This window comes from Caenorhabditis remanei, chromosome X (assembly GCF_010183535.1).
Source record: "Caenorhabditis remanei strain PX506 chromosome X, whole genome shotgun sequence".
Classification (NCBI taxonomy): domain Eukaryota; kingdom Metazoa; phylum Nematoda; class Chromadorea; order Rhabditida; family Rhabditidae; genus Caenorhabditis; species Caenorhabditis remanei.
The window spans coordinates 17095512-17111294 of record NC_071333.1 but is presented as its reverse complement, the minus strand read 5'-3'; the positions used below and the strand labels follow the sequence as shown (position 1 = coordinate 17111294).

At 36.6% G+C, this 15783-nt stretch overlaps 4 protein-coding genes across 4 annotated transcripts; 3 read left to right on the top strand and 1 right to left on the bottom strand.

The window, feature by feature from the left end:
* Positions 1 to 1552: 1552 nt before the first annotated feature.
* On the top strand, positions 1553 to 2066 carry GCK72_025464 (uncharacterized protein; the record flags this gene model as incomplete). Its single annotated transcript, XM_053736351.1, has 2 exons — positions 1553 to 1879; positions 1932 to 2066. The coding sequence occupies 2 exons, from the start codon at positions 1553 to 1555 to the stop codon at positions 2064 to 2066; spliced, it is 462 nt and encodes a 153-aa protein (XP_053579917.1).
* A 1425-nt stretch (positions 2067 to 3491) lies between these two features.
* GCK72_025463 (uncharacterized protein) lies at positions 3492 to 6978 on the bottom strand (the record flags this gene model as incomplete). The annotated part of the gene is made up of 10 exons (XM_053736350.1): positions 3492 to 3789; positions 3865 to 4630; positions 4760 to 5495; positions 5548 to 5741; positions 5821 to 5910; positions 6029 to 6115; positions 6411 to 6494; positions 6546 to 6743; positions 6792 to 6851; positions 6897 to 6978. The coding sequence occupies 10 exons, from the start codon at positions 6976 to 6978 to the stop codon at positions 3492 to 3494; spliced, it is 2595 nt and encodes an 864-aa protein (XP_053579916.1).
* Positions 6979 to 9635: 2657 nt separating this feature from the next.
* GCK72_025462 (uncharacterized protein) lies at positions 9636 to 11443 on the top strand (the record flags this gene model as incomplete). The annotated part of the gene is made up of 4 exons (XM_003103626.2): positions 9636 to 9717; positions 9849 to 10042; positions 10089 to 11170; positions 11227 to 11443. 4 exons carry the CDS (start codon positions 9636 to 9638, stop codon positions 11441 to 11443), a joined length of 1575 nt encoding a protein of 524 aa, XP_003103674.2.
* Positions 11444 to 12332: 889 nt separating this feature from the next.
* On the top strand, positions 12333 to 13195 carry GCK72_025461 (uncharacterized protein; the record flags this gene model as incomplete). The annotated part of the gene is made up of 2 exons (XM_053736349.1): positions 12333 to 12350; positions 12887 to 13195. The coding sequence occupies 2 exons, from the start codon at positions 12333 to 12335 to the stop codon at positions 13193 to 13195; spliced, it is 327 nt and encodes a 108-aa protein (XP_053579915.1).
* Between the last annotated feature and the right edge of the window lie 2588 nt (positions 13196 to 15783).

The window sequence follows — 15783 nt, the reverse complement described above, 5'->3', positions numbered from 1 at the left end:
AATATTTATTTTATTCACACTTAAGAAAAAAACATAGAAAAATTAATCAAATTTGTGGAAAATTCGAAGATTCGTCAGTTTTGCTTTTGATGCTTCTTGGGTTGCTTCCGGGGCACGATCCAGATGTTAACGATCATCTGAAAAATGAGTGTATAGTTATGTATCATTCCTGGTGATACTCATAACGTAACATTTTTCAATACAATTGCCAAGATTATTGAAAAGAATTTCAAAAAACAAAAGATGGTTACTTCAGCTTTGTAGAGCAAAGAATTTGGAATTTTGAAACATCTTTTCTGCTCAAAATGAAAGTACATTAGAATTCGGGATGTTTTATTAAAATTGTCTGTGTTTCAAATTTCATTATAACCAAAAACGTTGATTAAAAATTTCGGAGTTTTCGTGTTACGTAAGAGAACTTACAGTTATTGTAATGCTGCGTTAACACTTGCAAAAAGGAATCCAATCAGTCCAACTGGTTAGTCCAACTGGTAGACCTCTATTGAATGTTGACTGAAATGAATTTATTTTCAATGAAAAAGCGAAAAATCTTACACGAAAAACGAGAAAATAGTAGAAAATGAAATAAAAATTAAAAATGAATGAGTGCCAACTCATCCACATTTGATCCTCGTTTCACCTTCGGCGTTTTTCAGAAACTCGGAAAAATGAGGACGCCCGCATCTGACCCGCGTTTCATCCTCAAAACTGCTCTGACCCCGGTAGGATGAAATTAGGGCCACGTTTGGTCCTAATTTCGTCCTTTGCCCTCGTTTGAACCGCGTTTCATCATCAGCGGTTTGCCTGTATCTATAAGTTTGGTTAAAGGTATTTTCAATTACGAGGGGTCCATGTCTGCCACCAAAATCGGCTAAATATCTCGGCGAGGCGAGTTATAAGCTCTCAAACTTTTCATATGGTTATGCTTTTTTAGATGGAATTCCAAATCAGCAAATAATATACGCAAGATGTTTCAATTTTACCGCGCGGTTCCACTTGTTTCATTTGTAATCCGCGACTCCAAAGACTTTCCTTGCCAGAATTACGGAGGTTGACAAAACTAACGTAGGTAGCTTAAGACATACCAATGGACGTTGCTAGAATGATTTAATTTTTTAATTTCATCAAATCGCTATAGCAATTAATCAAATTTTTTTCAGATCTTTGTAAACGGTGTTCTGGTTTTGCCCAAATTTCTTGAACTTGATTGATTTCCACTTTTACCAACTCAACTCTGAATACAGTCAAATTTTTCACTCAAATTGAATAATCTTTGATAACTCTGACTATTGCGTGAACAACTTCAATTTATCTGGTATTCAAATCTGGCACATGTCAATTATCTTGGGAAAATTTCTTCAAGTCACGGAGCCGGAAGTTTAAACATTGTAAACAATGAATTGGGACCAACAAAAAAAAAATTTTGTGACTCCGCCACGAGGAGTTGCAAGATATTCATTGCTGACCATGATTTGCATTCAATATTTTTATTTCTTCCAATTCTCTTTTTTTCTAAATATAAGTTTCAAAAAAGTTTAATTTTTAGCTTGGAATGTTCTCGAAACCAATTTTTGATTTTTCTGTTTTGGTTTTTCTGGCCGGTGTTGTTTCTTCTCTCACTACCAACGAGGATGTTTTCAACCAATCGAAAGGTCTCGTCCGTTGCTGGGAGTTAAACCAAGTGGGCAACCATTCGTCAGGATATTTTCTTAGTGAACCAAAGTGGCCATTCTGCACCTACATGCCCTCCGAAAAATTCCCAACCATCTTCTCTGCCGGTGCAGGAGACGAGCTCCCAGAAAAGGAGCTTCACGAGCTCACCCGCGTGTTTGGTATGACCGATAAAAAATATGGACTGGCTACAATTTGCTTCCAAGAGGTGAAAATTGGAAAGAATAACAAACTATAATTAGAATGTTTCATAATTACAGGTCATCCAGTGGGCAGCAATACCGTATCCACCGTCGGTTGCCGTGAGATGCGCTTGCAAAAGAGACGGCTGCAATGTTCCCAAAGAATTTGCTGCTTTCTTAGAATTCAACAAGCACCCGATTCCCAAGATTTAATTGGTCCAGGAAGCTGAAATAATTGCTGAAATTATGATATGATTATGCTTGTTTAGCTTGCTTTTGCTTATATGAATTGATAATAAACCTGTTAATAATAAAGCAAACATTGCGTTTTGTTGTCTTTTAATGTTTTTATTAGAAGGTATTGTTGAACTACAGTGATTTCATTAATCAAGTTATCACGCTAAAAAACAAACAATATCAATTCAAAGTATATGCTCCACCTCTTCTTTTTATCCGTTGAGCTGTGGCACAAACTAATATTACCATCATTGACAAAATTCCGTATTCGTAGCATTCAGTATAAAATTTGGCTCGGTTTGTTTGAGATCACTATTGAATCCAAGATATAGTTGTAGTTGAGATATGTCATATTACAAAAACCAAAATCGAAGAAAATCGCTTATCTCAATTAAAGAATATCTGATTTAAGCTATAAGTTAGTTAAATCAAGAACAGTAGGTCAGAAGCACTTTCGAGACAAAAATTTGAAAAAATGAAGCGAATAGAGAATTTCATGTTTAAAGACATTTACGAAACTTTAGTAATTCTGGATTGTCATTGTTATCAATGATAATTAATTTGAATAACAAATTTGGATAGAAAATAGGGTTCTAGAATTTTTAATTAACAAAAAATGTATTGTCTCAACGAAACAAAAGATAAAACAACGGCAAAAGAACAAGTCAACAATCGGGTGGTTATGTGTACTGCCCCTCTCTCCGTTTCTTTCGCAGCACGGATGGCCGAGTGGTCTAAGGCGCCAGACTCAAGCGTAATGCTTACCTCAAGTACGAGGTCAACTGGGTGTTCTGGTACTCGTATGGGTGCGTGGGTTCGAATCCCACTTCGTGCAGATATTTTTTGAAAATTCTGAAAAAAATTGTATTCATCCAAAGTTTTAGATTAACACAAGTTTATTAATTTCTTTCAGTAAAAAAAATTAGCGTACGAAATCAAGACGAAAAAAAATGTAGTGAAGAATTACAAATATTTTGAAATTGAACAAATCGAACGCTAAAAATGGGCAGGTTCTTATGAGAGTTTTGAGATGAAATTATGAAGGGTTAAATGTTTTTCAAGATCATAGGCAGAAAACATGAAGAAGGAGTTTGTAAAATAACGAGAAAGGTGAACAGATGGAATAAGATACTGTGAGTTGATTTTGAGTAAAATCAACTTGTCAAAAATCGGCATGCAATGATATGAGGGTCAGCTTTTTTTGATTGGGAATATAACTGTAGAATTGAAAATACAACATTATAACAACAAAAAAATCAGATGATGGAAACATTACACAACAACAAAGGAATTTGAGAGATGATCTCAACAGAAAACTTCAAAATTGAGGAGACAGCCAAGAAAGGTAAGTTGGAAAAAATTCGATGAAGAATGACGACATTTTGGTAACAACGAACAAAATCATTCAAGTGGATGATTTAATCCATTATCTTCTTTGAATTTTTCATAACGAGCTGCCAACTGTGTCAAAGTGAACTTAGCGTAAACTTTGTCAGTTGCTTTAGCGCAGTTAACGCAGTGAATATTGCGTGACTTGTCGACGGTGATAAGATTGAAAAGAGCTCTTTTTCTACAATCCTTCTTTGAGCATCTCAATGTTCCCAAAAAAGAATCTTTGTACTTTTCAGCGCCCAAAAATGCAATATTCATTCCTCTGTTTTCAGCAGCACCAATTTCCATTGTGCAGTGTGAAAGCGATCTGAAAACAAAATTACAGTTATTTGATAATCAATTTTAACTGAAAATTGATTTTCCATCTGAAAAATTGACGTACCTGCAAAGCATTGCTAGAAAAACTCTCAATGTCAGTTTATCAAATTTCTCATTCTGCTCCAACATATTCCAGAGCATTGGTTCCAATGGAATCACTGATTCGTAGTTTTTTAATGCGTTGTGATCGTGGAATAAGGCCATAACTGCCATCTGCGTGAATGTTTTCGGAATAAGATTCCAAGAAACATTGACGGTGATCCCCGCAGTGTGCACATAATGGTATGTGCCCGGTCCAACATAAACAAGGGATCCTGGCTTTTGTTCGAATTTTGTCACGATAATGCCTCTCTTTGCTAATTCAACTTCATCTGGCATAACTGCAGAGTTGTAGAAGTCGTGTCCCTTGTCTTCCATGAATTTGAGGAATTCACCAATAAACTCAAAGTTCATTGCGTACCAAATGGCCGAAGCTTTCCCAGCATTGTAGTTGATGGAAGCAACTCCTCCATTTTCACAGTGCCCAGGTGTTTTGCTTCCATAAATCTTTCCGTAAATTTGAGGAGTTTTGATTCCGTTCAACGTCCCTTCAACGTGCTTTAGCATATTGTTGATTGATGATGGATTGAAGCAATCTGGGAATTTGTCCAATTCCGGTTTGAGAATTTCGAGGACCTCATCGGGCAGATCGAGATTGGTAAGGAAAGACGACACGATTGCACCAGATGGAAACTGCTCCGGTGGTGGAATTTGAGCTTCCAGATGATTTTTGATGAGCTCCTCAATAATTTCTTCGTGATCGTATGGTTTTTCGACCAGACGCTCGCATGCTGAAAAAACACATCATTTGAAGTTTACTTTCAATGTGATTATGAGGTTTGCTCTTATCCGTTGAATGCGAAACAATGTACAATTTTCTACGATCAGATAAGCTTACTTTGAATTTCTAAAATACTAACCTTCCAATGAAATTCTTTCGCAGTCTTTGTAGTACTTCGTGAGCTTTTCAAGGCTGAATGTTCTCCTGATATTCTGAATCTCCCAGCCACTGTCTTTGGCAACTCCTTCACCAACATTATAAAGTGATCGAGTGTTGGAATCACTTTTTTCGGGAATAGTCATCAGAGCTTCGACTTGTGTTTGTCCATCGATCAACTTTGAAAGTGATTCCAGGGAGAATTTTTCATCATCAATTCCTCGAGCTGCTCCAAAGTCTTCCACAACAGCAATGCTGCAGTGCGAGAAGAACGCGGCATAATCATCATCTTGAATGTCTTTTGTAGACTTTATAACCGTTACTGGAAGCCGCTTTTTTTCGTGCTCATCTCCTGTTGTGGGCTTCGAATAGCCGTGGAATTTAAAAAAGTCGTCTTCGTTGGCTTCCCCGAGTATAGATGGCTCGGGGAACATGACTTTGTTCTGGGACTCATACACCTTGTTTTGCCCAGTATTTTTATATTGTTGAGCCAGTTTAATGATCTTCCACGCCGAATCTTTCCAACAATCGACAAAAAGTTTCCCAGTTTGCAACAATTCTGGGCATTTTTGTGCGTTCCCTTTCAAATTGCTGGCTTTGGAGAAATCGGATGGAACAGGTGCCACCAGTTTTAGAAGGAAGTCTCCAGCGTTTCGATAGTTTTGCCGATCAGGATGAACGGCACTTATTGGAATCTCGCAAAATGGGAGTGGCCTTTCCTGAAAATAGTTTTTCGTATTTATTTAGGAGAAGTTCGAATTTATAACGTACCTTATATTTTTTGAGAATCTGTTCCGCTCGTTTGTATCCCGGACTGTCCTTCGAGCACTTATTCAAATATTGCTGCATGTGATTGTGAGCGCACATTTTATTATTTTGAGCAATGAGTTCGGTTTGTTTGACTTTTTCGGCAGAAACTGAAGTCGGAGCTGCTTTTTTGCAGGTTTGCGCCGTTTCAACATCATCTAAATTGTGTGTTTTGATTTATGGTACTTCTAAGCAATTTCATATTTCGGCTATATATTTCCAATTATCAATACTAACCTTTCTCACTTTCCGGTGCTGCAGCATTTGGTTTTTTTGCGCTTCTTCTCTTCTCATCATTTTTGATAGTGAGCAATTGTGGTTTGGTGACTGAAATTACCAATAAATAAGAAGTTTGTGAATTATTAAAAATTTTGAACTCATAATCAAATTAGTTACCCTCTGGGAGTTACAACCTCTACTCAATTTATTTCAGTTTTTTACTAACCAGTTCTCCCAGACTGTGTTTTGATCACGGGTGTTTCGTTTTTCTCGTTTTGTGTTTCACCTTCCGCTGCATCATCACTCTCCGATCCTGAAAAAATACATATAGATTGTATAGTGTTCCTGAAATAATTTCACCATTCACACATGTTCTTGCTCTTTGAATAAATGTAGTTGATCTGTTCGATCACTAAAAGATAAAATAGGATAACTTGTCAGAATTAAAATTTCCATCGATTTCTTTTTCTCTTTCTCTCTCTCTCACTGGTTTTGTGCTTAATCTTATTCAGCCGTCATGTTATCAATAGTATATATAATTTTGATGAGAAAAGAGCCGATACTGTTCTACTTCTCGTCCGTCGAAAATGGAATGCAACTTCACTAACCTTTTGGTTTTTTTGCACGACCTCCAGTATTTCTTTTTTTGTTTGGCGTAGCACTGTCGTTTCCGCTCACCCGTTTACGAGTTGCTGAAAATAGAAAGAATGAGTGCTATCTCTATACGTATTTTTTTCACTAACTCTTTTTCTTAGCTTCCTCGACCGGGGGTTCATGATTGTTGGATGCGGATTGATTATCCTCTGGAAAATGATCGTTGTCGATGTCATCCATATGGTCGTCATCCATGTGGTGATCTACTACGTCTTCTCCATTCGTTTGACCAATATCCATCATTTCATAATCGATTTCGTTTTCATGGCTCATCGTAGAGTCTCCTCCTGTAACTTAGCTGATTGTTTTTCGTTTTTCCAGGATTCGAAACTTACTGTTTTGATTCATTGGAGGTCCATCAGGGAGATTCGAGCCAGGAATCACCGAATCTCCTCCTGAAACTTAGTGTTTTTTGCAGTTTTCCAGGAATTCAGACTTACTGTTTTGATTCGTTGGAGTTCCATTAGGAATGTTTAAGCCAGATGTGACCGAATCTTCCAGCGTTTGGTCCGGATCGATCATGATTTGTCGCAATTCGTAATTTTTGTTGTGCTGAAAGTAATTATTGAAAGAAACTTTTTTTTTAAATTAAAACTTTAAAATAAGAGAAAGTGGTATAAATGCTAGAGAGAAACAAGTCAGTAGAAAGTTACATTTGCAAATTGTAATTATTGGAAGTATGAAAGAAATTAACTGTTGAGGAGACATGAGACATTGTGGTAGAGGTCAGAAGTGAGAAGTGACAGATATCCGTCCCCTGCTGTGCGTAGTGCGGTAAGGCACGCCTTTCCCTCAACGCCTCATCCTTCCCTTCTGCTCTCCAAAGATGAATATGCACACAGAAGAATTACTGGAGGGTAATTGAAGAGAAGAAAATCCAAGGTACTTAGGTATATCACAAGTGAAACATAGACCAAGATTTTTGCATATTAGCAATGGGGAAAATAGGAAATTCGGATGAGGAAAATTCGAAATAATCACTTATATAACAAGGAGAAGGGGTTATTTCAGCTATCGAAAAGATGAAGTTCTGAAAACTTCCGCGTGTCAGTGAGACACTTAACTGTTTAGGAAAGTTGGAAAATTTTACAAATGGTTCAAAAATGATAATTTTGTGCAGATTTTAGCTCGCTGCCATGCCCTACTTCAAAAAAAGCAAGTATGAAGAGTAAGAAAACTGAATGTTAATTATAAAAAACAGCGACAAACGGAGTTATTTTATATCGCTGCGGCTGAAAGGCTCTCATTGAAATTTCAAAAACTTGAGCATCAAATAGACATGTTCGGTGTATTTGGAATAGACCCAAGCCTTATCAGAAGTTATGAAAAACACATTTTGTCAAGTCCGTTTCCTAAATACTCTGAAGGCTATTTGAGACAAAAACTACCATCTCAATTTGTATCTCTGATCAGCAAGCGGAAAGTGTGATCGATACACTCTTTTGAGCATTGTGGTAGAGGACACCAACGTCCCTCATACCATCAGCGCATATGTTTATATTGGAGCGGTGAAAAGACTCGGATGAGTCTCTATTCTCTCTCTCTCTCTCTCTGTCTTGTTTCCTTCACCAAGACATTGTCTCCATCAACAGGCGGAAGGTGTGATATAGGATTTCGTGCATTGGAGAAATGGTCACGTTTGAGAAACAACGGATATTTGTTGCCCGCGGTAAATTATAACAGAAGCGCACATGTTGTCATTAGATCGGTGAAGAGATGACTTTGATGAGGGAATCTACTAAGACAGTCTTGGAGAGCACTTACCACAATAAGAATATAATATTATATACCAATGTTCAAATGACTCTCTTCTGCTCGAATATATATGTGGATTGTAGTTTACAAAAAGAAAAATTCATCTAGAGTAATTCGAACATCTGTTCTCTTAAACCTTCTTAAGTTTTTCGCTGCTGAATATTCATCTCTTTTTACAATTGAATCTAACCGGCAACACTCTATCAAGGCTGTTAGTCATTTGCCAGAATAGCAGAAATTCAAGACAGAATCAGCCCAATCTGATGGAGGCGGGTTAGTAAACCTTTCTTTAAAAAATTTGAACAATTAGGTATGAAACCAAAAGAAACGTTGGATAAAAAGCATGGTTAGAAGAAAGTGAAAAAGAAAGAAAAAAATGAAAGGAATTGAGAGAACAAAACGTACTGTGCCAAACTATGACATTTTTGCAAAGCGCTTATCACAAAAAGACTATAACATCATATTGGTCCTCCCAATTCCTTTCATTTTTCTACTCTCTTTTTCACTTTCTTCTGATCATTCTATTTATCCAAAGACATAATTTCCGTCAACAGGCGGAAAATTTGATCAATGAACTGTTTCGTGCATCATGGAAGAGATCACAAGTGAGAAGTAACAGATATTTGTCCCCCGCTGTAAATAGTACGGCACGGCACGATTTCTGCCCAATGCCTCATCCTGTCCTTCTGCTCGCCGAAGATGAACATGCACTTACTGAATGGATGGTTACTAGAGAAGAAAATCTAAACTCGCCGATCTGATATAAATGATAAAAGGGATTCGAGAAATTTCTGACCAGATGAAATGATTCCAAGAAAACAATGCAGTGAAGAATGTTTGTGAACAAAATTATCTAGAGCGGAATTATTTCAACTTTGAAAACCAATACAAGTCTATGCGAAACAGCTTATTGATTAAGGGCTTTTCCATGATAGTGAAGCATTCAGGAGAGTGACGTCATCTAAATTGCTGTTTTTATTCATTTTCGATTCATTTTTGCATATCAGAGAAGATAGTATCCTCACATCTTTTCATTAGTCCGTTTTGGGACTATATGTGCAATTACTGTCATCAGGTATCCGTAGACCGTATACCCATTTAATCGTATATTTATTGAAAACAAACATTTCATTTAATATCTAGAGAGATATGCATCAGTTTGATGATATTTTATTCAATTTATCAATAAGTATACGTATACTGCGTCCGGTTCAGTCATCATTTTCCCAGGAGCAAAGATGGTGAAACGATTGCTGACAATCTGGGGGCGGAGCGTTTGCTATAAAAGTCCTCCTGTTCATTCCAGCATCTTACTTATTCATTCTGCCAGGTTCCACGGTCAAGATAGGTCGTTCCTTGTTTCTCTCTGAGTTCCACTCAAATATTTTATTCTTTCTCTTATTCTGTCTTTATTCACTGGCAAAATGGATCGAAACAATGTGGTCAACCCCTCGAAGAATTCCCAGCGATATCAAAATACCAAGCCTTATGAAATGAATCACAACGGTAAGTTATTCAAGTTTAATTCAATAATCGGGAAACTATTTTGAAATACTAGTTTTAGTTTTTTCTGCAATTAACTTATTGTTATCAAAAAAACTTATTTTCAAACCAATAACTAATCTTCTCTTTTTCAGTGTGTACAGATCACCCATCTCGTCCAGTTGATGAAATTTGTTGTTATTGCGGTAAAGATGAAGGCAAGCATCGTGAAGACTTCGAAAATCAAAAACAACGACCAAAGATTGAAGATGTATTAATTAGATGTGGACACGGTAGCGAGGATAATGGAACACATTGTAATCATCGAATGCACTTGAGCTGCGCCACTGTAAGTTTTGAAAATTTTATCGGAAAAAGTGAACTGTTTTTTTCAGTTTGCCAAGCCGATGATGAACTTCAACACTCAGTATCTCTCACTGAAGCAAAATAACAATGCATTGTGGTGTCCGAATCACTTCTGTGAGATTTGCTTTGGAGAAGGATTCCAGCAGACGGCCTCTTGCGGAGAACTACTACATGACACAGAGACGATCCGCGCGTTTCACACAAATTGTAGGCCGATTGGATCAAAAATGCTCGGACGATCGAAGATTGAATTGGCTAAACGACCCACTAATTATACCGGAGATCATATGAAGTTCTGTGGATTGTGCGGAAAAAGTGGTGGAAAACTCCAGAAGTGCAAAAGTTGTATCCAATCATTCCACCTTCGATGCCATCAAACTACCAGCAGCAGCCACGACCGCCTCACCACATGCAGAGATTGTATTTTCGACGTGCAAATTCGTGCCAATGAGAAGACGTTTTTGCTGGATCAGGGTGTACTTGAAGTTGTGACGACATGCAAGGATTCAGAAGCTAATCTGCCTGAAGGAGTTGTATCAGTTTTATCGGACCGACAACGCCGCCCGATCACCGTCCAAAGAAATTGCCTTTACACCCCTCCACAAGAAATATGTCATACGGTTTTCCAATCGTGGAAACAATTGTACAAGGACCACAAAGACCTTCCAGCAGTCAGCGAATTCCTCCAAAATCTCCATGAATACTGGCCAGCTGTTCAGAAACCACAAAAGAAAGTTATCGAATCTTATGACCTGCACCAGTCATTCGTCAAATTTCTCAAAAGAAATAAGCAAGAAATACCAGATTTCAAGCCGAAACCTGCGGAAGTGAACAAGTTGGTGAAGATTAAGCACTTCGGACGAAAGGGATATGGTGTCGTCGCCAAGAAAACAATCAAACCAGGGGACGAAATTGGTACTTATTACGGAGAAGTGATCACCATCGACGAACGGGAGCGAAGAAGGAGCCTCTCAATCATAAGTAAGGACAAAGAAGCAAAACAATACTGCTTCGAAGCAAAGATTGATTACACTGTAGTAAACGGAGCGAAACGATGCAACTATAAAGAGGATGTTATCATCGACAGTAGTTGTTACCAAAATGAAACAGCGTAAGCTAAATTTTAAACAAAATATGAAATTGTCTAAATCAATAATTTTTTTACAGAATTCTGAACTCTTCTTGCAACCCAAATTGTGTAGCGGATGTAGAAATAATAGACATGGGAGATTTCGGTTTCCACGCTGTAACAATCATTGCAAAAACGGAAATTAAAAGAGGAACGGAATTAACAATCGACTACCGTTGGAAAGAATTCATCTGCTACTGCGGCGACAAATGCAAAAATCCTCCGACTCCCTTGGAATGGTTCCAACCTCTCTAATTAGAACGTACCAGTAATTTAATTGTTCTTAAATTCCGGGTATCATATTTTTATTTGTGATAATTTTTTTGAAAATAAAAAATTGAATAAACAAAATGTGATTTCACTCCTCTTCCTAAATAACAAATTCAAAATTATAGATTTTTTTCTTGACGATAAAACCTCAAAACTAAAAATGATACTTTGAGATGAAAAGTTTACTTTTGGAAACTGCTCAAAATAGACATTGAATTTTTACACAATGTTTATGACGTTTTATCACGCAGATAGAAACTACAGTGTTCAACTCGAAAATAGTGGGGCACTGACTTTCTAATTTTTTTTCTCATCAAGATAATCACTGGTTTTTATTTTTTAGTTGCTGACCAAAACCCCTGATTTTTTCAGAATAAAAATCATCATTACACTCTTATCAGTTTGAACATATCTTTCAGTATACTTACCACTGTCAAAATCCAGATTTACATCACAATAATGTTGTCCACTCATAGTAACAATATTGGGTTTTCATTTTGAATTTGAAAAATTGAAAAACTGAAAAATAACACGATTTAATGTGAGATTTCAAAGTTAAGTTCACGATAAACGTTTGCGACAGGAATAAAAAATCGAAGCTTCCGAAATGTTGAACTTTTGTTTTTCTTTCTTTCTTTGGTGTCTCTTCAGATGTGGTAGTTCTCACTTCAGCAAATAAAGGGAGACGGGAAGGGAGGTAGTACTGCAGAAAAAGGAGGAGACAGAAAAGTTTTCAAGTCTTGGAGATTGTTATCTCTCCGTGAGACTCGAGCATCTTCATAGCACATAGGGGCCTAGAGTCTGTAAAGAAGTAAGGGCTTGCATTTTTATACAAACATGTATTATGGGTCTCTAGTAACCCATACACACAATAATGGCTCTCGGCTCGCAGGTACGGTAGTACGGTAAGTGCTCAAAGGTGCAATAATGAAATTTTTTCTGTTTGTCGAAGAAAACTGAAATTTTTACCATGTTTTATAGGTGTAAAAAAAAGTATTTCCAAGTTTCGAAACATGGTTCAAAAATTTTTCCGAGTTGTAAGAAAAAATCATCAATTTTTTTTAGTATTTTTGGATTAAATTTTTTTTTTCTAAGTGCCGTTTTTGAAATAACATGTCTGAGAATTTTTTTGTTTTAAATGAACCACTCAAAGTTTTTTTAGAAACAAGAGAAAAAAAAATTTTAGCTTTCTACGACATAACAGAAAAATTGCATTTTTGCACCTTTGAACACCTACCGTACTACCGTACCTGCGAGCCGGGAGCCAATATTGTGGATATGGGTTGCTAGAGACCCATAATACATGTTAATATTAAAATCTGTCCCTAGGGCACACGTTGCTCGAGTCTTACATAGAAAGCGTTATGTGGAAATGAAGATCACCTCCCAGCTGTCAGTGCATTCCTTCAACAACTCCACGATTTCTAGCCAACTGTCACGAGAACAAGACCTAATATTATTAACGACTATTATCATCACGATTCCTTCAAGGAGTTGCTCCAGAAGAACGAGCAAGACGTTCCTAACCTAGTTCCAAAAATAACCGAAATTAACAAGCTGATGGAGATCAGACCCTGTGGAAGAAAAGGAAACGGAGTAGTTGCTCTTCAAGACATCCCACCAAAGACGTACCTTAGAACATACTACGGCGAAATCACGACTGTCAAAGAGAAAGCACGTAAAATGAAGCTGGGAGAGATGAGTTTGGACAAAGAAACGAAATTCTATACTTTTTAATCAAAAGTGTATTTTGGCGAGATTGAAGGACCAAAGAAACGGAAACTTGAGGAAGACATCATTATCGACAGCTCGAATGTACAAAATGAGACAGCGTAAGTTTTAATTATTTTCGTGAAATACTTTTAAATTTTTGTTCGTCAGGATTTTCAACTCATCATACAACCCTAACTGTCCTGCTGATATTGTTTACGAACAAATGGGTGATTTTTAAATTGCTGCTGTGGAGATTTGGACCGGGGAGAAGTCCATCAAGGCGGGAACAGATTTGACTTTCAACTACCAATGGGAAAACACAGCCTGCTATTGTTTTGATAACTACAAGAAGCCTCCAATTCCTGTCGATTTTTGTTCCAAGTGTTGATTTTTTTCAATTATTTTAAAACCATATCTTTTCTTCTTACCATATTCTTTCTTTACCATATCTTCTATGTTTATCATTCCTTTTCCTTAATAATTGAACGTTTCATTAAATTTCTCGTGTTTTTGTGTCATAATATTTAATTTTAATAAATAAGTTTATAAAAATAATAAAATGTTTGGTTTTTTTCCTAGGTTTTCTGTCTGCATGTCGATTTTGTCTCAATATACTTTTTGCTCTTTCACCACCACTGGCCGCTTTTTCCCCTACTAGCATTACACTAAAATATGAACAAAAAACGCGTTGTCCACTTCATCAACTCTCTCACCTATCGTTTTTCACAATCTTTTTCTTCTTATTTCGAAATGTGTTATTGTTCGGTTGATGGCACGAGGTGTCTTCTTCACTGGCACAGACTTACACGAAACCTTTTGGAACTCAGTCCACTAGTCGTTACACTTTCAACTTTGCTGTTGTAATGATCATCGCCTACTCAAACTAAATGTTTTTTTCTCTGGCTCCGCCTAATTCGTACCACAGATCGTGCGGGCTCTGCAACATTATAAAAGCAGATAGCAATGATTCATCACAGTCAATTCGTCTGGTTGCTCAACTATTCATCGAATCTCCACAAACTTATCGGTATGTAATATCCATCTGGATAACAACAATAAAACTAATGTGGGCCTTTGTCAGATCATACCAAAGCGTCCGTCACACGAAACACCAAGTGAGTACCATTGGCGGCATCAACGCTCTCACACTCAGGAAGTTAGTTTAATTAATTAGTATGTTTTTCTTTTGTAATGATTGAAAACGTCATTTTTGAAATCACAGATGAAGTCTTGTGATATGCAAAACGAAAAGTTAGAAAATAAAACTTTCTTATTTATCTTAAAACTCAGTTCCATCAGAAGATTCTAGTTATATGACTTGAATTCCTTCTCGCATGGAGCCCAATGTAAAACGCTGTGATTTCTTAGATATTTTGAAAAATGATAGAAATTACCCCAACTAAACAAAACAAAAATCTTACGTGCTCCCTGTGAATGACAGACAAAGTTTATCCTTGTTTCTAGCAATTGGATAGACACAGCTGGAAACTTAAATCAGTTACCACTATTATACAGTACGCGAAATATCTTTAGGACCCCCCTCAAATTTGGGGGTTCTGGAAAACCCAGAAGAGATATCAAAAATCTGTGAATGTCAATCGATTCCAAATCCAAAATAACCCCCGGACACAAATTTTTATGAACCTATCACTTTTCATACCCTCGTATCACCAAAAAGTCACTTTTTTGGCCGCGAAATATCTTTAGGACCACCTGAAAAAACCAATTTTCAGTTGATTTTCAGAAAAATTATTTAGGTGGAAATAGTTTTGGGTAATACAAAATCACATTTCATTGTGTTTTTACATGTTTTAACATCAATTTCTGTTTGTTTTATCTTCAAAAACAAAATTTCAAAAACACACAAAATCACTTTTTGTGCATTTTTTTACTTTGATGTCTTATTTCTCTGAAATAGAAATGATTACTATTCTGAAACGTTATCGGTAATTTGACTCATTTATTTGTGAATCTATTGCAAAAAAGATTCCGGAAAAATACCGACTTTGAGCGGAGTTACATGTCTTCAATTCAAAATGACTTCATTTACTACTGAAAACGTGGAAAAAACAGTTGTTTGGATTCAATTGCAAGGAACTCCGCTCAAAGTCGGTATTTTTCCGGAATCTTTTTTGCTATAGATTCACAAATAAATGAGTCAAATTACCGATAACGTTTCAGAATAGTAATCATTTCTATTTCAGAGAAATAAGACATCAAAGTAAAAAAATGCACAAAAAGTGATTTTGCGTGAAATTGAAGTGTTGTTTTTGAAGATAAAACAAGCAGAAATTGATGTTAAAACATGTAAAAACACAATAAAATGTGATTTCGTGTTACCCAAAACTATTTCCATCTAATTAATTTTTCTAAAAATCAACTGGAAATTCGATTTTCGAGGTGGTCCTAAAGATATTTCGCGGCCAAAAAAGTGACTTTTTGGTGATACGACGGTATGAAAAGTGATAGGTTCATAAAAATTTGTGTCCGAGGGTTATTTTGGATTTGGAATCGATTGACATTCACAGATTTTTGATATCTCTTCTGGGTTTTCCAGAACCCCCAAATTTGAGGGGGGTCCTAAAGATATTTCGCGCACTGTAGCCTTGGTC